Source organism: Trichoderma aggressivum (genome assembly GCF_033847375.1).
Source record: "Trichoderma aggressivum f. europaeum strain CBS 100526 chromosome Unknown scaffold_001, whole genome shotgun sequence".
In the NCBI taxonomy this organism is placed as follows: Eukaryota; Fungi; Ascomycota; class Sordariomycetes; order Hypocreales; family Hypocreaceae; genus Trichoderma; species Trichoderma aggressivum.
In genome coordinates this window covers 1,185,106-1,209,822 of record NW_026946367.1, presented here as the reverse complement: position 1 = coordinate 1,209,822, position 24,717 = coordinate 1,185,106, and the positions used below count along the sequence as shown (strand labels likewise).

Genomic DNA, 24,717 nt, shown 5'->3' with positions numbered 1-24,717 from the left:
ATGCATCTATTCCCCGTAACTTCTCCAAGGCAGCCTGAAGATGCCGAAAATTGGTTTAGATACGTTTTCATCTTTGCGCAAATAACTCGATCCCGCCGCTTCAGCATAAGTAACTTTTTGTGATGCGTTCGCAGAACCATGCACGGGTCTTAAGCCTCCATCGCTTTTCTCTGTTCTCACTCTGTCATCTCCATTAATTGAATAAGACGACCGGTGAGCAAGTTTCTTCTTCGATGCTTTTGTCGCTTGATGAGAAACCGCTTCGCCTTTGGTGTTACTCGCATTGCGTTTGCGAGAGCTGACAATTGGCACGCGATATGGCCGTTCACGATACGTGTGTTCGATCGAGGAGCCTATGACATATTTGATATGCTCCAGGTTGGCGCCGAAATGCTTCAGCTTGTACAGCTTCTCCACCAACGCTCCGACTCCCTGCTCATCTAGAAGCGCGTCCTCGGGACAGGTAGGATCATTCATGTTCTGCTTGAACGTCTCTACCAGCTCCAGATGAATCCGTCTGTCATCTTTCAGTGCCTGGAGCCGCTTCTTGTTTGGGCCCATGAAAAGGCCTCGCTGTCGGCCAGCTTCGATGACGCTCGCCTCGTCCTGGATGAGCATGTCAAGGTAGTCCAGCGTTGCATCGTTGATGACGGAGATGGCGATTTGTCTCAAGAAAAGACAGAAGCGAGCGGCAGCACGTCGAATCTCGTCGAGTTCCTCGTTGTACTCCTTGATATCCTGGTCCAGTCGGGCGATAAATGTTTGGCGCAACGTCATGTCGTCTCCCTTGGCCTTCAGTTGCCTCTCTATCTCGGTATCTGTGACCTGAACTTTGACCTCGGATAGTTCATAGAGAATGTGTAGGTGCTCTTGCCAGCGGTGGCGACAAAGTAAGCAATTGCTTGTACGTTTAAAAGCTGCACATCTGATGAGACCAGGGTCGGCGACGGTATCTTCTTTGACATTGTCAAGATAGCACACAGGGTGGCAGTGCGTTTTGTAGATGGTGACAACCACGCCGTCATCAAGACCACTGTCTTTGAAGTCACAACAATCGGGGTTTTTGCAAACGGTGCGAGGTCGGTCCAATTTGGTAGCCTTGAACTGAATTTTCTCCAAGCGCAGTCTCTTGCGAAGGTTGGCCGCCGTCAGCTGCGTGTCATTCAGCTCCATCTTTTTATTTTCGCACAGTTGAATATTCTTCCGGATGGACTCGGAGATGCTGGCCATGGGTTTTGTCAACTCCATTATCAGCTTGCGTGCCCCGTTCAAGCTCAACGTGCTGGTGACAGGATGAGGCGGAGTTGATGCAAAATAGTTCAGCAGCCGATGCGCCTCTTTGCTTGAGTGGTCCCAGCTTCGACGGAAATCTTCTTCGTTGGCCATCTGAACACCATCCTTATAAGCTGCAAGGTACCGGAAGCTCTCCGAGTCGAAACAATACGTTGTTGACGTGGAGAGCGTGATTGGTATATCGGAATGCTCATCGAGCAACGTTTTGAGGGGCTTGAATGTATCACCCGGCGTGTAGTTGGAGATGCGAGTGTTGGTGAAGCCAAAAGCCATGTTTTTGGTCGCACTCCGGTGCAGATGAGTGAGGAGCTCTTTGACGCAGTATTTGAAAGTGATGGTGAGGCGTGCATTGTTGGACTTGACCAGCACCAGGATACCGTGCAGTTTGTCATAGGAGCTAATAGTTTTGAGGATATCAGCCATGTTCTCTTTATCGTAGGAATGGCCTCTGGTATCTCCAATGCCGGGTGTATCGATCAAACGATACGTTCTTGCTCCAATAACGACTGGATAAACTGCCGACTTTTGCGTTGCCGAGTTCCCCGTCGATCCATCTACTTCATCATCACGCCCGCCAACTTTGACGTTGTGTTCCTGAATGTCTGTTGCCAAGTTCTCCCTATCCATAGTTTGGAGGGAGAACGAACAAGGAATGACAGATGCGAGCTTTTTGGCTTCTTTCGCTTCATCCAAGGTGGAATAAGATAGATAGTTGACAAAGGCGTTGATGAATGTCGACTTCCCCACTCCAGTCTCCCCAAGGATGAGGATATTGATGTAGTTGTCTTCGCTCAGTTTACCTAGAAGCTTGCGGAGCTCGACCACATCATAGGCCTTATAGCCAGCATCGTGTTTGATGCTATTGCACTTGAACTCGTACGAGCTGAAGAGACCACGCCCGCAATCGCAGTAGAAAAAGTCATCACTGAATCCGTATTCGATTGCTGCGAAGCATTGGGGGCAGGTCCATTCCAAATGGCAGGGAGCGCATCCCGGCCTTGGGCAAGGTATCTTCACAATGCGTCTTTTGACTGGTCGTTGGCGATTGCTCTTATCCAGGTTGCCACCAGAGCATTGAGCGAAGCACAATGAAGAGAGGAACTGGCGATGTACAAGCACATCGAAGATACTCTCTGTTTCACCCTTGTGCTGAGAGATGCGTGGCATTCCTTGACACATGTGAGAGTCTGTTGCGTCATGGTCCATGATGTAGACGGGCATCCGATCATCTCGTTGACCAAGTAGCTCCAGAAGTAGGGTAAAATTGTCATTCCATTCCTGCTTTTGGTCCATTGCGACTGAATCAAAGTGAAAGATATAGTAGTCGGTATCTTTGTGGGCTTTTTTCACCATCTCGAGGGAAAGCCCATTGTGGCCTATGTAGTTTGAGCCCTGGGCAACGGCACTGGCGATGAATTCGAGCTTGTCAGTTTCTTGCCCGACAATAGCAGCGAGTTGCTTTGGCGTAGGCTCTGTCAAGGTGATGTCGTGGTACAAAGCCAATAATATCGAATGGTCTTTCTTCCCCTGTCGCACGTCCAGTAAGAGGTGAGAAAGCTCATTAGATGCCCACTTCTTAATGCCATCCAAGTAGTTGATTGCATGTGAGACCTCGTTAATATGCTCTTTGGCCACATGCATAAAGTGACTCGCCAGATAGGTATAGTAGCTTCGAAGCTCAACAGTGGCAGTCCTTAAATCGTCGAAGAGCTGTACGAAGCCGGCAAGGTAATCCATTCTCACCGGTTTCAGGCTGTGCTGAAACACATCTGGCAAGGGAAGAAGATACGAAAGCGTCTTGATGGGAATCATGGTGTATGCGATTGGCCATCCCTTCCCGCCGCTTTCTTGTCGAATATGGGCCGGCACGATGCGTATGAAATCGCGTATTTCAGACACGTCTTGCATTATCAGACCTTCATTTTCAAAAACATCGCTGTAGAGTAGGAGATTATTGCAGAGTTCCATTTCAGGGCCCATCGTAGATGGTGATTGCGGCGTGATATAGCCAGACTCAATGGACGATGTCAAAACCTCAAGATCCCTATTGAAGGTCGCCTCTTCACCTTCGGGCATTCCTGATTTACTGGACGTGGGACAGCTGGCTGCGATAATCGTCCGCAACCCCCATTTGATTCCAATCACCACATGAGTGCAATCATTGGTCTGCAGAGGCGCTGAATTGCCGCTCGAGTTGAAAGCCTCCGTCAAATTGACCAGTGTTTGCACCATGGTTGAAACCTGATGGATGACAGCCGCACGCCCTGCTCCATTGCTTGGCACAAAGTCACGAAGAAAGACTGCAGCGCCTTGGAGCTCAAGAATGCCGGAGAGGATGTTGACTGCAGTGGCATCATCGATATGGAGGTCATTGAATACATCTCCATACGAAGCGCATCTGGAGATGGTGACATCTGCCTGAGGAGTCTGCTTTGTTGACACGTACTTATTCGACAAGTCTGGAGATAGAATCGAAGCATTCAGAAACTTATCTGTTTTTGCATCGTACAGGGTCCCAATTCCTGCAACTCGTCTGAGAGCCGGGACCACTTGATCATCCATGGTTCAATGATTTGTCTGTTATGACCTCGAGAATGCTGGCTCTCCATCCATCCCCTAGAAAGGTATGAAATATGCCTCTATATATACTTGTGACAACGTGACAACACGTCTATTGTCACTTCAACGCTGAAGAAGACATGAGTGGCATGCAGGGAACTTTCATCTAGAGACCACTATAATCGAAGACCGCAAACCCCTCGTAGGCGGGACTGGATCGCATGTGAATGCTACTCGCAGGCCTCCCGCTTCCCATGAATCGCATGCCTGCATAAGTGGATTGGACAGATTTACAATGAATTGCCGGCCAACGACGTGTCGAATGCATGTACTAAGTCTGCAGAGCGACCTGAAGATTATGTTGCCTAATCACTCACAATTTGTCAAACTCGAGAGCTATCTCTCTCTTGTTACGTGTACATGTAGGCGCATATGCATACTCCATCCCTCAAAATCACATGTACTTAAAGTAGGCCCCCAGCAGTAGCCATGATAGGTTGTTACATGCCATGATACATGCATTGAACCTTCAAAATGTTTCCACAGCCCAACAAATACGTATGCAGATACGTGTAAGTGAATACTACCTATTCATTTGTTCACTCATGTTGAGATTTCTGACCGCCTCACCAGCATGTTGCCGAAGTACCTCGCTTGACTGCGTATCTTATGATGTGTGTAGCATTTTGACGCACGCTTGATTCTTTTAGTTGGCCATCCTGAGCAAGTGGCCGTTCAATCTATGTACCCATCAGAGCCACGTCATGAAATGAACTGCCTTGTCCAGCATGCCCAAGCCTTGTTTGTGGAGTGACAGATCTGGATTGAAAGACCTTAGATGTGAGAACAATGAACAACACCATAACTCAGGCTAGTCTTGCTGTAGATCTGAAAGAAATGAGGAAAAACAAAACTCTGTGGTGACGACCGAATGCAAACATTCACCATCATGCTTAAGCAGCTGTCTTCGCAACCGGCAGAAACTTGCCAACAATCTCCCCACCATCCACGTTAATGACAACATCTCGCAAAGAGTTCTGCTCCTCAATCTCCTCATCGTCATCAAGATACGCATCCAGAACAATCCGCTTGACCTTTTCCGCGCCCGCCTTTAGACTGCGTGCTCCTAATTTGTTGTGATAATGTGCCTTTGCAAGAGTCGAGCACACGGTGCCATCTCTTCGAATCAGCAGCCTGATATCACCGATGAGCCGCTCTCCTGGTCCCTTGATGAGGCTTATAGGCAAACGCAGTTCCTGTGCCAACTCTAATAAGCACTTGTGGGTGATGACGGCTTGTTCGCCAGCAGAGAAGGGGAGCAAGGGAATGAAGTCTGAGATGCGTCCTGTCACGGGCGCCTGAGTATCCAAGTCAGCCATCTGTAACTGCTGGGAGCATTATTCAAGTGTAAACAGGGGAGACACTTACACCGAATTTCTGAAGAAACCCTTCTTGTAGCTGCTGGCAAAGCTTCCTGAGCAGCCGAACTCTCTCACCCGCATCGTCACCAGCAATGGCGTCGTTATGGTCATAAAAGTCAAGAATGGTATCATCAAGGGCGTTTGTGGCCATGATCCAAATTGTATTGGAGCAATTAATCCTATCACCCGTCCGTCTGTCTCTGTATTCACCTATCTCACAGGTTAGCCCCTGTAAAAGTCATCGTCAATCAGGTGCCATACCATTGTCAAATGGAAGCAGCAAACTTTGGTGGATCTCTGCCGTCGTCTTCTCAAATTCATCCAAGAAAACAATGCACTGTCTCCCAGAATGCTCCACAAGAAAGTTGTTGACTGCCGATCCTTTTTGATAGCCATGGTAAGGCGCCCTGGGCCCAAATAGCTCCATCTCATGAGTGAATGTGGTGCAATCAACCACTTCCAAGTCCAGAGACAGCAGATGGCCGAGTTGTCGTGCCAACTCAGTCTTTCCGTGGCCACTGGGGCCGGCAAAGCACAACACCAATGGCTGTTTAGCGGGCATCATGAGGTGAGTGAGCAGCCTCTGGATGAGGAGCTCGCTGGCGACGGTTTGGCTGACCAGGAAATACGGGATACCCAGCAACCCCTGGCAGTTTTTAATCCCAGCAATCTGCCGCATTTTTAACGAGGGTGGCTTCATCTTCGTGGACTTTTCCAGAAAGTACCTCTGGGTGAGATTAATGTTCCCTGCGAGCCTGGTCTGTGTGGCTGGAGAGCACCACGCAGTCTCTGCAGCAGCACTTATCACATTCTTGCCTTTCTGCCCGGTGCTTGTGGCTTCGTCCCGTAGATATGGTGCAAACAAATCCATTGGAATGGAGTTGGCGGAAGCGCCTTTGCTAAGAAGAACGCAAACCATGTTTGTCGTGTCAAGCTGCAGCGTCTCTCCACACATGATGGCAAATGCTAATAAGGGGACCTGAGAAGCCTCATATACAGCACTCACACTGGCTCCAAACTCGGTCAAGAGCCGTACCATATTCTCGTCGTTTGACTCAACGGCATAGAAGATGAGAGGAAACCCCATGACGTTGGCATTGATATCCTGCCCGAGAAGTCTTGGATCGTAGGTGTTTAGATAGCTTCGGAGACGATAAGCCGTGGCACCATGCTGAATGGCTGCGGCAAGGCTATCGGGACTGAAATCATCCTCCGTGGAGATTTCCAACCAAGGAAGACGAGGCAAGGTAAAATCCCATTCTTTGGGAGCGCCGTCTCCAGCTGCACTATGTATGGACACGTGGGCGTCACTCTGGTATCCCATATCCGAGGATGTTCTATGGGACATGACGGAATTAGATCGTGAACTTAAAGGGCCCCTGGATGGTGGATCGCTTTGCGCAAGCTCCAAAAATTCCGGCGTTGATGATGGAGATTCGTCTATCAAGTCTTGAGTGTACGATTCCAAGAGACGATGATGTTTCACGGCCTCGTCAACATCGTTATTGCAAATCTACAAAGTAATTAGGGAAATGTGACAACTAAATGCGATTTTGAATGGTGCTTTCTTACCTTTAACAAAGTGATTGCTCTCTTTCTAGAGCTGCCAGACCTCTTCATCAGACTTTCAATGAGTTTAGCATCAGCCATATTCGGTTGGATGTCCATCCAGAAGACGGACTGAGTATCTGATGGGGTATCGGACATTGAGTATGGTTCTAGTGATTTTAGTAAGATATATACCAGGAAGTAAACATAAATGCTGTGTTTAGGGACAGCCTTGGCGGGTTATTACATGTGTGTTACATGCACATTGAATCAGCTAGACCCTCAATGATTCCATGATATTGGCGGGCCTCCCAAAGTGACTCGATGCTGGTAGCCAGCCAAGACTCAACACATATTTCGTGCAGAAGGAATCCTGCTTTTTCCTTACATGCAGAAGAAGCGTCGGTCTGGAATCGCATGGTGAGCTGTCCAAACTTCCGGCAGCCTCGAGACATGCTGCGGGAGGCCGTCAACAGAGCCTGATAACAATCTGCTACTTGACATGTTCCGTAGTATTGAGCATTTACGCCCAACTAACGCCGTGTCAGTAACAGGGGTTGCGTAGAAGTAAAATCATGGTGTTGGCCACATCTTGTCTCATGCATATCGGTTACATCTCTCATCCCCATTTGTCTAATATTTGATAACCCCAAGACATGCTGCGGGAGGCCTTCAACGCAACCTGATTTCTTGAGCCAATCACCGCGCTCTACTTCTTGACATGCATCGCCTCCACCAATGTGCTTACATGTAACCAACAACGTCTCAATTTTACGTGCCCTGCATAGAAGAAGAAAAACATCGTATTGTTCTAACCCTTTGCAGTTGTACCGCTGCATGTAATAACAGGTCATATTGCCAGTAAATATTCAGTCAAGAATTGCATCCTCCGAGCAACCAGGTCCTACTTGCTTCTCCTCCTGTAAGTCACTGCCCGCACTTGGTTGCGCCCATATACCCAACCCTGACAAAAGTGACATCTGCTCCCGAAGTACCGCTTCGGTGGCCTGCAGCTGGGTCTGAATATCCTTGTTGGTAGCTTGCAAGTCTCTGAGCCTCCTCGATACCTGCTCCCCGTTCGTCTTGTGGAACGCCAACAGGCGCTGCAGCTCATTCACCTCCTCGCTGCTTGCTGAGGCCAACACGCTGGCTCGTTCGAGTACCCACACCTCTGATTCAGCGGCCTCGTGCTTTCGGCCTCCCTCGCGCGCTTTGTTCCGAAGATAAGTCACTTCCCGCTTCAGTTGAGCGATCTCGGCATCCTTGTCTGCTGCCTTTCTCTTTTCGTCTTCCAGACTCTTGCGGGAGGCAATCAAATCTTGCACCAGCCTGTCCATTCTGAACACAACAGCATCTTGGGTCTCCATATCCATTCCTTGAGAGAGACGAGCGTCAGTTTGCTCCAACTTGGCCTCGGCATCATCGTGAGTGCCTGTAGCGGTCTGTACATCCATAGTTTGAGGAGTTCGAAGATGAGGAGGGATCCATCTACCGACAATCCTCTCTTGTGGAGGATTGCGAGATCTGATCACGCGTCGAACAGTAGGACCATACCCTACATCAGGTTTCGCGAAGTCTCCTGGGATTGAAGCTTGTTCCCAACCGATATATTTAGCCGCCATGAGAGGAGTTTGCTGGGAAATTCTAGTTGGTAGCGAAAGCTGCAATGCAGTATGAAGAAATCAGTACGATAGTAGCTCATACACGTAGTGGATCCCAACAGAAGTCTGTGTAAACGGAGATAAAGAGCAATAGAGAAGAAGGAGAGAAGGAGGAAGAGTAAACAGCAGAGGGTGCTCAATTTATGCGTCTCGAGACATTGCTTCAGCACATATAAATGGCATTGGCTCCACTCGACCTTTTGTTCAGACAAGCACCTATGGTGGAAGGCTTTATGCATGATTTTGGCGCTATTCTACTTGAGCGAATCATTTCCAAGTGTGTTTATGTTGGATAGACATGAGGTATCAACCGCTATTACATGGCCGTTCTACGGAGTAGTGAATGGGATAATGAATAAAAGATAGAGGAGTTAACCAACAAATCAGTGGGCCAAACAATTCATTCATCAGTAAACAAACGTAGCTATCATGCGGGTTTATGTACAGTAACTTTAATAAAAAAAAAGGAATAAAAATGTACCCGAGTCTCTCTACCAATGATACTGTAGTCCTGGTAGACATATTCATCTACATGCGCTTGCGCCGCTCAATCTCAGCCGATGTAGGGTACCTTAGGATGCATAAAGAGCTCCAAAATACATGTATACAAGAAAGAATGTGGGTGCAATACAACAAGAGGTATGACAATGAGAATTCCAAACTTATGCTTCTTACTCTGTATAATACCAAATCAAATCATAAGAAGAGTCAAGACATCACAATAGCAAGTTTATATCTTCATGGTTCGCTGTAATGAGAATCAAAGTTTTGTATAAATGTATGGCTCCCGCTCTATAACCACCTGCGCCCATGCTTGGAGAACCGCCGAAGAATCCCATAAAAAAAGAAAAATAAAAAAGGGTATAATATCGTGATACAGTTTTTTTCGTCACTCGGCTTTAGTTCTCGCAGCCGAGTGAGCGGTCCTGAATCAGGACCTCTAGAGGGAGCCCGTTGTCGCCGATAATGTCGACCTTGCCACTGTAGGTAGAAATGAATCAATTAGCCTCATGATCAATGATGAATGAAATGCGTTCCTAATTGTGCAGACTCACCCCTTGGTAACGCCATTACCGTGGTCGCACTCGTCCATGATGCTCTGGATAGCGTTGGCCAGGTCAGTCTGGCCAATGCGTGTGCTCTCAAACGAATAGGCGTTCTCGATGCAGGCAATGGCGCTGCCGACGGAGAAGGAAGCGGTATGTGCGGGATCGATGGTGAGCGGGAAGTTCAAAGGAGGAGTGAACTGGTTGCCGTGGACGTCGTTCTGCAGGTTTCGTCCATCTGAGAGGGAAAAGGTCGGGATGGGATCGACCTTGGGGTGGCACTCGACGGCCAAGCCCACGGCGACGAGGGAGAAGAGAGCAGCGTAGACTGAAGACCGCATCTTTGGATTGTAGGTTTTCTTTTTGCCTGTTTGGAAATACAAGAAACTGGATGCTATGCTTCACAGAGAGAGAGAGAGAGAGAGAGGCGTGTTGCAAGAAAGGAGGGTATGGCTAGCGCTGATAAACTCAAAGGGATCAAGATCTTCACAAAGCAGGAACCAAGTACTTTATACGATAATTCACCCAAAAGCTCTGGGGGAACGCCCAACGGACGAATTTGTCACTAGTATAATCTGACTTGTTGATTGTTCCATCGTTATGCCCAAAGTGCGCCCAGCTATAATTAGGCGTGGTTTATCAAGCTTAAAAAAACACCAAAAATAGGACGGGATGCAGCGACGCCGCACGTTTTTTCGGAGCCAGACTAGCCGTTACGGTGCTGGCATTGAGCACAGCCATCAACCCACTTAGTCACCAGAGACTATTTCTAGCCATCGCAGCTAGATTCGAACCAACGCAGGTTTTCAACCAGTGGAAGCACGTTGGCTGGAGCTGCTAGTAGAGCTGCTAGAGCTGCGAGGCGCTGACGTGAGATCTTGGACGCTGGTGGTTGGTTATTTTGTCCGGTTTAGTGTACGAGCGAGTATATAAAGGAGCCTGTACAGGTTCATGACTGACGCTTCAAACCTACGGTTCCTACGAGTACTCAGCAGGTTATGTAATTGGTCCGAGATGAGCTGCTGTCATTGAATGCTTGTCAGCTTCACTCAGCGTCGCTTACCAACAACGTACTTGTAAACATGAGTTGTAAACTTGCAGCAAAGAGTTCAATGCTAGGATGAGTAAGCTCGGCTACCCAAGTACTCTCCGTGTACTCTCCGTCTGTGTGGATAGCCTGTAGCCTCGGCCTGAAGCCGCATCTGTCACATGAAGGGTACATGCGCCAGCTGAAGGATTGAATCTTTGTCTGGGGTAATTATCGCTTAACGAGCGTCATATAGTATTGGAGTTTTATTATATAAAGCCATGGCTCGGTAGAACCGCTGAAGCTGTTGGAACTTGTGTAAAACTTAAACTCGACCCATATGTCAGCTCCGAGCTGTGCTTTGGAAACTATTGAAATGTCAAAACCTCGGATGTCAGCGATGAACGGAGATAATACAAACTGCGACGTAACAACGGAGAGCCGAGGAAGTAACTGCGCTGGCAATGATCTAACCCCAGCAATGAGACTTCAATATAAGTATCAAGCAGAATACGGCAAACGACAATGCAAACAACTCTTGTAAACCACATTTTCTAACATCGAGGGGTCTCGAATTTATACCCGTTCGGGCGGCCTTCCTAATACGGATATCACTGGCACTAAGGTCAAGTGTTCTGAACCCCAATTCTCGGTGTAGATCTTCCAGACACCGTCATCAACTCAACACATCCTCACACCGAAATTTCACCACCATGAAGGTCATCATCATTGGTGCTGGTCTGGGCGGCCTCACTGCTGCTTCCGCCCTTGCAAAGAGTGGCCATCAAGTCCAAGTCCTTGAGCGGAGCCCCAAACTAAATCCCACGGGAGGAGGCATCAGCATCAGGCCAAGCGCAAGCAAGGTCATACAGAGCTGGGGATTCCAGCCGGTCCTAGAGCAAATCTGCGACAGATCGCCATCCGTCACCTACCGCGAGCTAAACAGCGGAGAGATCCGGACCACCGTCGTTGATGCCCCCGAGCATGCCGACTGGGGCTCGACGAGAAGGGCCTTTGTCAAGCTGCTCCAACACCAAGCAGCTCAGGCCGGAGCACAGATTCGATTTGGTGCAAACGTGGTGACAGTTTCTGATGATGAGACAAAGGCTACTGTGACACTGGAGAGCGGGGAGGAGCTTGTGTGTGATATTCTCATAGCGGCAGACGGTATCAAGTCGCACGCTCGCCGCGCCGTGCTATCAGACCTGGGGCCTCCCGAGAAATGGGACCCGATTATCGACCAGACCACCTTTTACAGCTTCGACATGGCGGCCAGCGAGCTGACCATTGACCCGAGGTCGATGAAGCTGACGGAAAACTCAAACATCACCACCTGGAAGGGCGAGGGCGGCTTTGTCGTGACGCGATACAGCTCCAAGTTTGGCAGGCTCGGCCTCCTCTTTGCCATCCAGGGAGAGACGGACCAGAAGAGCCTCTGGGACGAAAAGGGCGACATCGACTTCGTGCGCCGGTTCTTCAAGGACGCGTGCAGCGACATGATCAAGGCTCTGGGAATAGCAAAGTCTTGCGACCGCTGGCGAGTTGCTGAAGTGCCCGACCTGCCACGCTGGTCGAGCAAGGCCGGCAGGATTGTGCTGTTGGGCGACGCAGCTCACGCGATGCACCCCAACGCCGCGCAAGGGTATTCGACCATTATCGAGGACATTGGCGTGCTGCAGCTGCTCTTGTCCGCCGGCTCTACGGCCTCTGTGCCGCAGGTTGTGAATGCCTGGCAGGCGATTTGCAAGCCTAGGGCGGAGCGGGTGAAGGCGTTTTCGCAATGGAACACGAAGCACTTGTCGGGGAAGACGGAGCATGCCATTGGCGTCTCCCACGCGGACAGTGTGCTGGAGAAGATTGTGCCGGATAAGAACGCTGACTTTAGCAGTCTGGAGTTTTGGAAGTGGAATGCGGATTATGATGCCATTGGCGAGGTGAGTCCATCTGCCTACAAGTATCCATTGTTGTTGTATCCTCGGCCAAATGTGAAGCTAATGTGTTGTAAATCCAGGCAAAGAAGTATCTCGCAAAGACCAGCACGTCGTCAAAGTTGTAGACGTGAGAAAGTGTACATAGCATTATATCATATGGGAACGTTGAATCAATGTAATACAAAGCACGTCATTCTCTTTTTTGATCCTGCGAGAATTGTCAATTGGTATACACATGTAGTATGTTGATCTGATGATGAGCATGAAGGGCTACCCCAGAGTCTGTGGCTACCTGATGCTCATCAACACAGAGCTGGTGTTGGCATGTAACCTCTTACTCGTCCAAACCAATCCTAAACCAATTGCTACCATTCATACAGTATTTAAGAGACGTAAACAGCCAAGATGAAATAACTTTATGTCAAAGAATATTGCAGTAGGGATTTGGGGGTATTGAATGCGCCATCAAGATATATTGAAGGATCAAGGATGTGTGGCGCTGCCAGCTTAGCGTCAAAAGCCGTCTGTGGCGCACGCACCGGCCAATCCTTTGCGTCTCTTCGCCCGAGTTTTTATCGCGACTCGACTTGATCCTCGTCACGATCAAGACCTCACGCGCCTTACAATGTGCGGCATCCACGCCGCCATATCAGCGGATGCAGGTCGTCACCAGTTGGCCCCAGGCCTCGAGCGAAGGCTTCGGAACCGCGGCCCGGACCATCTTGGAGCCGTAGAGGTGCAGCTCTGTCCAGGCGAGAGCTCGCTTCACCTGACTCTGGCCTCGACGGTTCTGTCGTTGCGCGGAGACCATCTTGCAAAGCAGCCCCTAGAGGACGCGGAATCCGGATCTGTGCTTTGCTGGAACGGCGAAGCCTGGAAACTTGGCGGAAAACCGGTCGAGGGCAACGATGGCGAGGCTGTCCTAACCCTTCTGACGGCCGCGAGTCGTAACGGCGGTCGAGAGGATAGTGTCCTCGACGCCCTGCGATCCATCGAGGGACCATTTGCCTTCATCTTCCTGGATAAGACAGCAAAGAAGCTGTACTACGGGCGTGATCGTCTTGGACGTCGCTCACTGCTGCTGAAAAGGGGAGACGAGTTTCTGCTCTCCAGCATAGCTGAAGCCCCTGCCGTGGGATGGGCCGAGGTCGAAGCAGATGGTTGTTATACTATCCAGCTGGACGGGGAAAACTCTCCAGCGGAGCTGATGCCTGTTCGCCATGATTGGGACCAGAACAAAGACTTGGTAAGTCTGCTTAGAAGCGCTTTCGCAGGCCACTAGGAGTAAAACCATGCCAACCGCAATTCGTGCTACTCATGTCTTCAGGTATCAAGTATCGGCATTTTCAACGCCTCTATTCCTACTACCCCGACGACTCCCTTAACCAGTCAGTCTCTCTCAGTAAAGCAGCTGCGGGACCATCTGACGGAGTCACTCCAACTCAGAGTTCTAAACGTCCCGAGACCTCCAATGGCGGAAACGTCAGACGCCCGAGTTGGCGTGTTATTCTCAGGAGGGCTGGACTGCACCGTCCTGGCCCGACTTTCCAGTGACATGATTCCGCCAGGACAAGCTATTGACCTAATCAACGTGGCATTTGAGAATCCTAGGATTGCTTCGCAAAACAAAAACCTGTCCACCGCTGAGTTATACGAGCTCTGCCCTGACAGGGTGACTGGGAGAAAGTCATTTGCGGAGCTACTAACTGTCTGCCCAGACAGACAGTGGCGATTCGTTACTGTAAGGACCAGTGAAGCCAACGGTAAATCTCACATATTAACACATGTCTAGGTAAATGTTCCGCATGAAGAAACAAGCGCTCATCGAGCAGAGCTGATAGACCTCATATACCCCCATAACACTGAAATGGATCTCTCGATTGCTTGTGCACTGTACTTTGCTTCAAGAGGACAGGGAATGGGGCAGCTGGGCCCGGAGTTAGACGCGGCTGAACCATATAGTACGACAGCCAGGGTATTGCTATCGGGGCTTGGTGCGGACGAGTTATTTGGCGGATATGTCCGGCACGCCACCGCTTTTACACGAGGAGGATATCCGGGTCTCATAGACGAACTGAAGCTGGACGTTGGCCGGCTAGGCAAGAGAAACTTGGGGCGAGACGACAGGGTTCTGGCTCATTGGAGCAGAGAGGTGAGGCTTCCATACCTTGACGAGAGTCTTGTCAAGTGGGCGATTGAGCTGCCTGCGTGGGAGAAGTGTGACTTTGACAACCCGGGAACCGGGTTTCATCTGGAATCCGAGAAGAGGGTCCTTCGTCTCCTTGCTGACAGCCTGGGTATGCGCTCTGTGGCAGCAGAGAAGAAACGAGCGGTAAGTGACGGGCTCATTCAAGTACTCGTACTGAAGCTTGCAGATTTTGACTAATCATCTATTTTTATAGATACAATTTGGAGCGCGAACTGCCAAGATGGAAAGCGGCAAGGTCAAGGGTACCACTCTGCTTCTTCCTTGAGGTATATGAGATTGCGCTTACACAGACGGGTACCTGTACCAACAACACGAGGAGATGCATACCTAGATATATGCACAGCGTATGTGACAGAAAGGGAAGTCTCTCGGCGGTGATGATGAAAACAGATACTTCCGAGCTACGACGGCCACAGGCGGAGTCAACGGAACAACTGTGCGTTTGCTGCTTGCAGCTAACCCCTTTGTCTGGATGCCTGTCTATTCTAAAGAGCCGGTAGCAGTGACGTTGTGAAAGGCAAGTCTGAGCCGAGATGTGCGTGTGACCCCTTTCTGTCCAGCTCTTACCCTAGATTTTACAAAGCCTGGCGTAAATAGACAATTGAGTGGAAAGAAAATCTTTGTTGGAAACGTAGCTGTGAATGCATGTATGATTCTCTACCTAATTCTAGCTCTGATAGTCAAGATTTAAATCTGATAAAGCATTAGTACTTAGTTCGCTTTATCTTGTGCATCTTATGTCCCGATTCATGATAAACACATACTCTATTGAGAAATATATACTCTCTTCCTCCTTCTCTTCAAATCCCCACACTCAACTTGACGTGACTCGACATGGGTCCATCCCCCTAATCGGATGTGCGGGAGAGAGCGAACTCGGTGATGGCACGTTGGACAAGGGTCTTGAACAACGACCCAGGATCGTACCGGAGAAGCGGAATACGAAGCGAAGGGGGGAGCGTCGAACAAAATCTTGGTTAGCGATGGAATGGAATAGTAAGAGCACCTGATTCCGGGATCTCTAGACTAAGACTAAGTTCTTTGTAATTGGTATTGCTACTCGTACGGTATGTATGTTGACGGACAAACTCGGAAGCATTGAGACGCTGATCGCATGCAGACAAACATCATACATGTACGAGTGGAGCTGTACGAAATGTATAATGCCGGCATTGTGCACGTCATTCATCAAAGTGTTTCTGGTAATGTAGAAGCGATCTGCGCTTCGGCCCATCGGGATGGAGTTTTTTTTTTTTTCATCCTGTTTTGTCGGTCATGATAGTCCGTACCTATCGCGAGGAGAGAGTCTGTGCGAAGGAAGAGTCAACTGATCATCGTGCTCGCAAACGTTGCCGTCTTGGCGGGAGGATATTCATGAGCTGTCATTTCTGGCTCGGGATACCGCCATTACTCGCGTATAAAGGGAAATTAGCCAAAAAAAAAAAAAAAAAGAGAATGAAGGTAGGAAAAAACCGCGCGTCTCGTCGTATTCGATGGAATACTATTTGATGAGAATACGCCGCTTCGGGGCCGTAAGGACTTGGAATTCCGTAAAGTAGACGCAACTCTGAGCTTTGAATCCCGTAGTGCAAGTCCGGAGCTTTATTTTGACACTTTGATGTTTTCCGACCCCTTGTGTATGTATGGCCCCGAAATTCAAGCGAGGGGTGACACGGCGGAACCCTGGTCAGTGGACAGGGGAGAAAGGAAAAGAGTTGTTTCTTTTTTTATCCTCTCGTTCTTGTTCTTGTTCTTTTTCTTTTTCTTGTTCTTGCTAGGATATTGGTGAGCCTCCCTGGTGTGCCCTATCTTTGATGTAAGTCAACGCCGCGTTTGAGTAGGTGGACAATGTATCAGATGAGATGGAGCACCAGAATTTGGGAGTTGCCATGGCCGAGCCACGAGTCCGGCAAGATGCATGTCTCTGGATAATCTGGTACCCTAAGTGTTCAACTGAGACATGATAGTGCATCTTCTTGGGATCTCCTAGTATTTAGCTGGATGCAGTGTCTAAATCGCCATGCGAGAAACGTTTTAGTAGAACTAACACCACCAGCACTCAGCGTAGCTCGTCCTTTTTGTCACATCGCCTCATAATAGCACATGTACTACCACATATGCCAAACAGACGAGCATCCAAGTGCTGTCACATCTCAGTATTGAGCGAGATTGCTGCTCAAAGGCAGAAAAAAAGCCGGTGGATACGACCGGCAGGAGAGGAGAAGGGGGGCTTATACGCAAAGCCGCGTGACAAGCGATTTCGCCCGTTGACTTGAGCTGCCGCTGCCCTTTTTTTTTCTTTACGAGAGAAGCGTCAAATTGCCATCGACATGTACCCTGATCATCATCATTATACTTTTACTAGGAATACAAGCATAGCAACAGACTATCCACAGAGTATTCATGCCTCAACTTGCGTATGTATGTGGATTACTCAACGACAGAGAATCTGATGATGCTGTATAAAACTTGAATATAACGCCAAAGGTATCATATCAAGACAACAGACAATCGACAGCTTACCTAGATGAAATGGTATAGCACGTCTATTATCTTCACATGCTCATGCCATCTCCTCACCATAAACACATGATCCTTATACCTGTACTTGCCACCCAGGCTCGGCACATCCCCAGTTCATGGCGGTCTAACATGCTCCCCCCTGTCATCGGCACTCCGGCCCCAAGCCCTCCAACTACCGTCCTAGCAGCAACTCTATCCAAGAGCCACCATCAAACGAATCTCACAAGCGAAAGAAGCAAACCTCCTCTCTTCGCTGCCTTGGCCTCATTAGGGGCCAAGGCAACAAGGGGGGGGATCAGCTCCAACATGGAAGGACGTCAAGTGAATAAGAAAGAAAAAGGAGCATCGCCATGACACCCTCTTGCGTATATAAAGACTGTTGATCATCTTCCATTCCCGTTCGATTCTTCTTTCACATCCCCTCATCCACCACTCTCCCTTAGATCCCACCAAAGCTTCTTCAGCTTCAGTCATTCCTTTCGACTCCCCCCTCCCCAAACCACACCCAAAGTCAGTCCTTTCCGCTTGAAATCACAGCACAATAATATCATTCGCAATGCATTTCCTCGCCACCGTCGCCTCTCTGGCCTCCGTCGCCATGGCCGCCTCCGCCACCGGCCCAGCCTGCTCGGCAACCACCTCCAACGTCCAGCTGGCCAACAAGATCGTCGCCGAGGCCGCCACGGACATCGACGCCGCCCTCAGCCTCGCCGCCGGCTTCAAGTGCCCGGCCCCCATGGCCTACAGCCCCTGGACCAAGGCCTGCTCGTGCCTCCCCGGCCAAAACTACGACGCCAACAGCAAGGCCTGCTCCGGCTCGGCCCTCGTCGGCGCCTGGCCCATGCCCAAGTGCTCCGCCTCGGGCTCGACCGTCGCCCTCAGCGCCTTCTGCGCCATCTCGCCCACAAAGTTCACAAAGTACGACGCCACCCACGCCTGGTGCCAGGCCACCATCGAGACCTTCACCTTCTGCGCCGAGGCCGAGATCGAGGCCGAGATTGCCGCCCTGGGTCTTGGTATTAACCTCGACGTCGAGCTCGACATCTCCCTGACCTCCAAGATCAGCGCCACCCTCCGCAGCACCTCCGCCGCCCTCGCCTCCCTCTTCGTCGAGACCCTCGCCGAGGCCGTCGTCATCTTCAACACAAACGTCTTCGGCCTCGTTGCTGTCGCCGCCGACGTCGAGGTGTCCCTGACCGCCGGCATCTTCGCCCAGCTCAAGTCCACCGCCTGCCTGCTCGGCCTCGGAACCTGTCAGTTCGACTGCATCTCCTTCAGCACCAAGGGTTGCCACAACTACATTGACGTTGTCGGTGCTCTCGGTGGCCGCATCTCCGGCCTCGTCGGCGTCACCATCCTCTCCGACACCATCCTCTCTATCAGCTCCACCAAGGTTGTCAGCACCCTTGTCGTCAAGGACATGCTGTGCGCCAGCCTCAAGCTCAACACTCCTCTCATTACCGAGTACAAGTACACTTGCTAAATTTAGCAGCTGCGAGTTTGTCGTGAGTGGACGAGTTGAGTTGACTGTCGGGTTTCCTTTCGGAAGAAGCGTGTTTGTCGATAGAGTGCCTGCTTTTTGAAGCGGGAGGGAATATGGGTATTTTTGCATAAAAGAGCGCGGTGTTGGTAGACGGGGGAAAAGACGAATTGGATCAATGTCAAGATGGTGCTCATGAGTGAAGCAATCCTATTCTAGAGTTTAGAGTTCAGAGGCAACTGGTAATATAATGTATAGTTAGTTTGGAATAATAGAATCGATCTAGTAGATTTCGCCCTTCTCTCTCCCTGCTCATTGCTGCTTGGTATTCCTTCTCTCGCTAGTGATTAAGTTGAACAACGACTGTTTGATAAACTGCCGTATTGTTACAATGTTGTAGGATAGTGGTATTACAGTCTGCTGAGTTTCCCATGGTAACACCCAAGAATCCGTGATAAACTCCGTTTGTTCAAGCACTTACAGGAATCGCAATCTGCTTGCCAAATTTATCCACCCCGAAATGACTGAACGCCTCCTCGTCGTTCTCATCCAACAAGAACGCCCGGTCTTCATCCTCTGGAGAAAGTTTTGCATATAGGCCTTCGCCAGCCTTGGGCCACATGGGCGGAAGTGAATCTCCGTAATCCATCAACTGTGATTCTTCCTCCAAAGGGATTGGTGCTATCTTGATAGTCTTTTTAGAAGTCTTGTGTTTGTGTTTCGCCCTGGATTCTATCACCGTGTGTCCATGTCGCAGCCGCGTGGCGGACCGAGAGCTCTGATGCGAGTGCTTTGCTCTGGCTGAAACGGCGCTCAGAGCTTTGGCATTCCAACCTGGAGAGTCAAATATGGGCAGATCGGGGTGTTTCTTTGCGACAGAAACCATGATGTCGACCAACAATTGTGGCTTGAGCTGATCACAAAACGAGAGAATATTTAATACATCGGTTTTGGTCTTTCCATAAAAGTATTCTGTCAACTGTAGGAATTGAGTTAGCTTCCTCTAATTTGCTGCTTTTCGTAAGAGTGTCTTAGGTAAACTTACTGCCGCATCTGATGCATGGCCTGGCCAAAAACCAACGAGTTCTTCTTTGGCTGGAACGACGTCATCCGGGAGAGCCGCCAAGTTCTTTGCTCGCCGTCTCTCCATCTCGCTCTGCTCTTGAGAATACCCTGTGCGACGATTGATCACATCGCTGTTACTCATGCTCAAGCATGAAGGGCACATGAACCTTGAAGCCCACTGTATATCCCCCTCTTCTATTGTTAGCGACACGCATCCTTGGTGCCATAGCCTTGCACAACTGCTGCAAGGAATGAACGGATTATCTGAACCTGATGAACTTCCATCGCATTGAGAGCACCTTGCATCAGTGTATGATGGCACAAATCTCAGTATATCAGTTGCTGATGGCGTTAACGCTGGTGTTGGAGCAGGTAGGGGAAGCGACATTGTGTTTTGAGTGAAATCATCGGCTTCTTCATCCTGCTCTCGCTTCCTCTTCATCCTAATAAGTTGAGACGCCGCGATGATGTTCGCCGCACTACCCAACGGCTGATGAGTCGGCGATATGGGCATCGTCATGGTGTCGCGTATGCTTGAGCCATCATGTCCATTTGAGCCATCTTTGCTTTCATCGCCTGTTTGTGGAGCCGCCTCTGACCCATTCGGTAAACTTGAATGTGATGGCTCTTGATCATTTTTCATAAAATCAAGGATCCACGACGCAGATGAAAACTGTGGCGTATACGGAGGCCATGGTGTTGAGCTTGGAGGACATTCCTTCTCTGTATCGGCCTTGACAATGGGGATAGGATCTGCAGCAGCGGTCGCGGGTGAGTCCCGCATTGTGACGTCCTCATCGTTTGGCCCAATTGGTAAATTAATCGGCAATGGCGTCTCCATTTCGCGTTCCGGTTTAGGGATTGCCCGTGTGATGCGACAGGCTTATTGCGTGTTGAAGCGGGAATCGCTGTTCTCATGACATTGCACTTACAAGATGACGTGAGAAACTGTGCACCCGCACGTTTAACGACCCGTGGAAATTTTGGAGCATGAGAAAGGAGAAAGTAAAAGAAAAAGAAAAACTCCCCCGATGAATTTAAAACATGTTTGCGATGACTTATTAACATCTTACGATGTCAAGAAGGGGGACCATTTTCGGAAAGCGCGAGAGAGGCTGGAAAAGACAGAAGGAGGAGTCATGTGATGGATCACATGATGCGCATCGCCCAAAGAAGCTGGGCTTGTACACAGTGTCGTCTGTGCTCACAACTGTTTGCTTCAATTGTTAATATTGAACAAACAACCTGTCAACAAACAAAGGAAGTTACATAAGAATCTCTATAGAAACGAGCCGTATTCATTGCTCATAATCTAGGAGGTGTCTAATGCAATCATATTTGACTCTCATGGTTCTCATAAACTTTCATGCATCTCATCGCACCACTCCCTGATCCTTGAGTGCAGCAATATCCGACTCACTCAACCCAAGATGCTCGCTGAGAATCTCGTCTGTGTGCTGGCCCAGCACCGGAGGAGGAGTCCTGACAATGGGCTGGGTTTCTGACCATTTGACGGGCGTGTTGACCATTTTGATTGGTCCGCAGTATTCATGGTCAATCTCAATGACCATGTCACGGGCCTTGGTGTGGCTGTGGTTGAGCGTCCCCTGAACGTCGTTGATGGCGGCGTAGGGCATTCCTGAGCCCTCAAATACCTCGAGCCACTCCTGCGTTGTTCTTTGTTGCGTGATGGCTTCGATTTCGGCCTCTAGTTCGTTTCGATGCGCGACTCTATCAGCATTTGTTTTGAATTTGGCGTCGTCCTTCCAATGCGGCTTGCCTATGCCGTCACAGAGGACGCCAAACAGCCGGTCGTTGCCACCGCCAATGAGAATGTCTCCGTCCTTTGTCTTGAACGCTCTGTATGGGACGATGGAAGCTGCAGTGCTTTTAGCAAATTTGAACCCAACATCTGCCAGTCTGCACTTGACTTACGATGAGCAGTGCCCCATCTGCCACTGTCCTTTTTGCCACTTATCAGACTGCTGCTTGCAATATTGGCCAAGGTGGCCGTCTGACAATCACTCAGCGCCACGTCAATATGTTGGCCCTTGCCAGTCCTGGCCCTTGATAAGAGTGCGGCCATGATGCTGTTGCTAGTGTAGAGCCCCGTGGTCAGATCAGTAACAGCCACGCCCACCTTGACTGGCGGGCCATCTCGCGAGCCTGTGATGTGCATGAGGCCAAATTCAGCCTCGACCATGACGTCGTAGCCAGCTCGGCTTGAATAAGGGCCTGTCTGGCCGTAGCCCGTAATGGAAGCGTAGATGAGCCCTGGGTTAATCTTTCGCAGGCTGTCATAGTCCATTGAGTACTTCTTCAGCGTGCCCGGGAGGTAGTTCTCAACCAGGATGTCGCATTTTGCTGCTAGCTTATGCAAGATGTCCACTCCGCCCTGGTGCTGAAATGATAGTCCAAGAGATTTCTTATTGCGATTTGCCTAAAAAAAAATGAAGAGTTTACAAGAGGTTAGCTTTCATTGGTCACGGCAGTTGTCAGTCTAAAACTGTCAAGCTGGCTCATACCCCTAGAAAGTAAGCAGATTCACCGGGGCCTTCTCGTCCAGAGTCCGGCTTGTACTTTGCATATGGAGGACCCCATGCTCGGGTGTCGTCTCCCCGCGTTGGATGCTCGATTTTGATGACTTCAGCGCTGGAAATTTGACAAATCAACATGGATGCCACTGGTTTAGCCACACGAGGCAGACTGTGACGTTGGACAAGCTTACCCAAGATCTCCGAGAATTTGGGTGCAGTATGGCTGAGGCTGGTTAGCCAGGGGTTACCTTAGTAGGCATTGGTGGGTGCATCTATTTATATGCATCCAGGTAGATGCATGCAGTGCACACACGAGTGAGACGCCAACTTACACCAGCCAAGACTCGGGTCATGTCCAGCACACGATAGCCCTCGAGGGGCAAAGGAGCACCGCTGACGGCAGCCGCAGAGTAACGGCGGATTCCATGTGCTGCTGCGTTAAGCCATTGGGCTGGAGAAGAGCCTGAGCGAGAGAGTCTGGCGAGGCCTGACACAGCCTTGCCCCGGATCTGGGACATTGCGAGGGTTATAGTGGGTGCGTCTTGGGGAGGGCTCGTGTCATCAGAGTGGTAGAGAATGAAGAGAGAAGAGAAGAAGCAGGCCAACTACCGATCAGGCGTCGTCGATTGCATTTACCGGCCGGTATCGCCTGGGATGGATCGTGAACAGCTGGCCAATGGTGGAGTTTGTCGCCTGGCAATTGCTCGATTACTGCTGTTTTGAGCGAGACCCCCCCATGGGGTCGGCTGGATTCGGCTCACATTAGTGGGCGAATGCAGTTTAGTGGGATTTTGCTGGGCTGAAGAGCGACTGAAGGCTACATTGTATTAAGGCCATCATGAGTTTGCGTTAGTCATCCGAGATAATAAACAGGATGACAAGACACGAAATACCATCGACTGCAGAATACCCGTGGACATCAATGGACTAGCGCAGCTGGTAACTGTGGTAATGGTCATTTACGAGTACCGGTGCTAGTGTCGATACGAAGCGCCGGACAAAACTATCGACGAGACCAAAGTTGACGGCTGACCTAAGAGCTACCTAGTATTACCGTAGCTGCCGTCTTGGTATAGCTGAGTGAAGATCAATAAGACGGGATATTTGACAGCATTTATCCGTTGAAGATTACTTATACATGCACACACACTTTGCAACGGTTTGTTTGTGACTCCTTGTGGGCTAACAAATACCTAGTCAACAGGTACTAGGTAGTAATCTTGTTGATAACGCAATTGCCAAGAGAGGAAATATTGGCCTTGATGATGGAGCCCTCCTGGTGATACGAGGTACTTCGTACAATGTAGTATTGCCGCCAGACCAAGTAAACAAAGCCTGAGCTGAGCTTTTAATGATTCTTGGCGTCAATGCCCTCTTGGAATCTTTTCCCTTTACACTTCAAGTCCCATTGTCGACGATATCTCGACCCCAAATTGAACAACATCTGTCAGCCAACACACGATATGCGAGCCTTTTCGCCTGGGGGCATTCCAAACCAAGCCTCTCTGCCTGCAAGCACGGCCACACAGTGTGTTGCATCCGCCGTTGCTGATGTGACGCTTGGCCTGGCCTGTCCCCGAGGCTAAGCTCGACGCTTCTGGTGACGCGGAGGGCCTCGCATCCTGCCGGCTATTCGCTCTTGTAGTCGAGGCGATTCCCAAACAGGCTTCTCGCAACCACCACCCCCCGGCCGCAGTGCTTACTGATATCGTCGTAGTAGTTCTTGGGGAGCAGCAGCAGCAGCAGCACAAAGCAGCCCATACAGAACAGAGAAGAGAAAGAAAAAAAACCAACAGGGGCCTCCATAATGCTGCTCAGCAACTCAGGGCCGTTCCCCACTTGCTGTGGGATGATGAAGATGCGCAAAAGCCCGTCAAACGTCGCATCCGCCCCCTTCTGTTCTGACCCGGACCTGCAACTGAACTGTCCCCGTTAGTGGCCTGGCGTCCTTTTCTCCCATTTGCCTTCCCCCCTGGGCGTTCCCGTTTCTATTAATATTGATTTGTCGCGCGCTGTTGCTATGCCAATATCACCAGTGCACAAAGCGGTTTAGTCTCACCGTTCAGTGACGCAAACGCTCGCAGATGCTTGCCCGTTCTGTTACTTCAAAACTGGAGGCTCTCCCGCCAGCCTCGCCCGCGAGACGCAACTCTCTTGACATACCTAATAAACCCGTTCTCGAGGGCTGTGCAGGCGCCCACCCACAGGCCCCCCCCCCAAAGGCGATCCGTCGATCGAACCGCCGGCAGGCTGGGAATGACTTGCGTTACCACACCATGGCGTTACGGGGTCTGTAAATTGAATGTGGCTCGTTTGCGAAATGCGCTACCTTGGTACCACCACGATACGAATTCGACCCGTTTTTTGATAAACTCTCTGTTGGTGCGAGCGTAAACTCATTACCTATATACGGCGCT

At 50.0% G+C, this 24,717-nt stretch overlaps 8 protein-coding genes across 8 annotated transcripts; 2 read left to right on the top strand and 6 right to left on the bottom strand.

Moving 5' to 3' along the window:
• Nucleotides 1-6: 6 nt before the first annotated feature.
• Triagg1_318 (uncharacterized protein) lies at nucleotides 7-3,855 on the bottom strand (the record flags this gene model as incomplete). The annotated part of the gene is made up of 1 exon (XM_062898186.1): nucleotides 7-3,855. One exon carries the CDS (start codon nucleotides 3,853-3,855, stop codon nucleotides 7-9), a length of 3,849 nt encoding a protein of 1,282 aa, XP_062760668.1.
• Nucleotides 3,856-4,805: 950 nt separating this feature from the next.
• On the bottom strand, nucleotides 4,806-6,980 carry Triagg1_317 (uncharacterized protein; the record flags this gene model as incomplete). Its single annotated transcript, XM_062898175.1, has 4 exons — nucleotides 4,806-5,231; nucleotides 5,281-5,483; nucleotides 5,535-6,786; nucleotides 6,846-6,980. 4 exons carry the CDS (start codon nucleotides 6,978-6,980, stop codon nucleotides 4,806-4,808), a joined length of 2,016 nt encoding a protein of 671 aa, XP_062760667.1.
• A 710-nt stretch (nucleotides 6,981-7,690) lies between these two features.
• On the bottom strand, nucleotides 7,691-8,275 carry Triagg1_316 (uncharacterized protein; the record flags this gene model as incomplete). The annotated part of the gene is made up of 1 exon (XM_062898164.1): nucleotides 7,691-8,275. The coding sequence occupies one exon, from the start codon at nucleotides 8,273-8,275 to the stop codon at nucleotides 7,691-7,693; it is 585 nt and encodes a 194-aa protein (XP_062760666.1).
• Nucleotides 8,276-9,381: 1,106 nt separating this feature from the next.
• On the bottom strand, nucleotides 9,382-9,869 carry Triagg1_315 (uncharacterized protein; the record flags this gene model as incomplete). Its single annotated transcript, XM_062898153.1, has 2 exons — nucleotides 9,382-9,463; nucleotides 9,538-9,869. The coding sequence occupies 2 exons, from the start codon at nucleotides 9,867-9,869 to the stop codon at nucleotides 9,382-9,384; spliced, it is 414 nt and encodes a 137-aa protein (XP_062760665.1).
• A 1,399-nt stretch (nucleotides 9,870-11,268) lies between these two features.
• Nucleotides 11,269-14,960, top strand: Triagg1_314 (uncharacterized protein; the record flags this gene model as incomplete). The annotated part of the gene is made up of 5 exons (XM_062898142.1): nucleotides 11,269-12,489; nucleotides 12,998-13,732; nucleotides 13,814-14,227; nucleotides 14,279-14,818; nucleotides 14,889-14,960. The coding sequence occupies 5 exons, from the start codon at nucleotides 11,269-11,271 to the stop codon at nucleotides 14,958-14,960; spliced, it is 2,982 nt and encodes a 993-aa protein (XP_062760664.1).
• A 2,814-nt stretch (nucleotides 14,961-17,774) lies between these two features.
• On the top strand, nucleotides 17,775-18,701 carry Triagg1_313 (uncharacterized protein; the record flags this gene model as incomplete). The annotated part of the gene is made up of 1 exon (XM_062898131.1): nucleotides 17,775-18,701. The coding sequence occupies one exon, from the start codon at nucleotides 17,775-17,777 to the stop codon at nucleotides 18,699-18,701; it is 927 nt and encodes a 308-aa protein (XP_062760663.1).
• A 309-nt stretch (nucleotides 18,702-19,010) lies between these two features.
• Nucleotides 19,011-20,604, bottom strand: Triagg1_311 (uncharacterized protein; the record flags this gene model as incomplete). Its single annotated transcript, XM_062898119.1, has 4 exons — nucleotides 19,011-19,073; nucleotides 19,180-19,677; nucleotides 19,744-19,894; nucleotides 20,063-20,604. The coding sequence occupies 4 exons, from the start codon at nucleotides 20,602-20,604 to the stop codon at nucleotides 19,011-19,013; spliced, it is 1,254 nt and encodes a 417-aa protein (XP_062760661.1).
• A 532-nt stretch (nucleotides 20,605-21,136) lies between these two features.
• On the bottom strand, nucleotides 21,137-22,818 carry Triagg1_310 (uncharacterized protein; the record flags this gene model as incomplete). The annotated part of the gene is made up of 5 exons (XM_062898108.1): nucleotides 21,137-21,642; nucleotides 21,699-22,203; nucleotides 22,289-22,415; nucleotides 22,492-22,523; nucleotides 22,633-22,818. 5 exons carry the CDS (start codon nucleotides 22,816-22,818, stop codon nucleotides 21,137-21,139), a joined length of 1,356 nt encoding a protein of 451 aa, XP_062760660.1.
• Nucleotides 22,819-24,717: the final 1,899 nt, after the last annotated feature.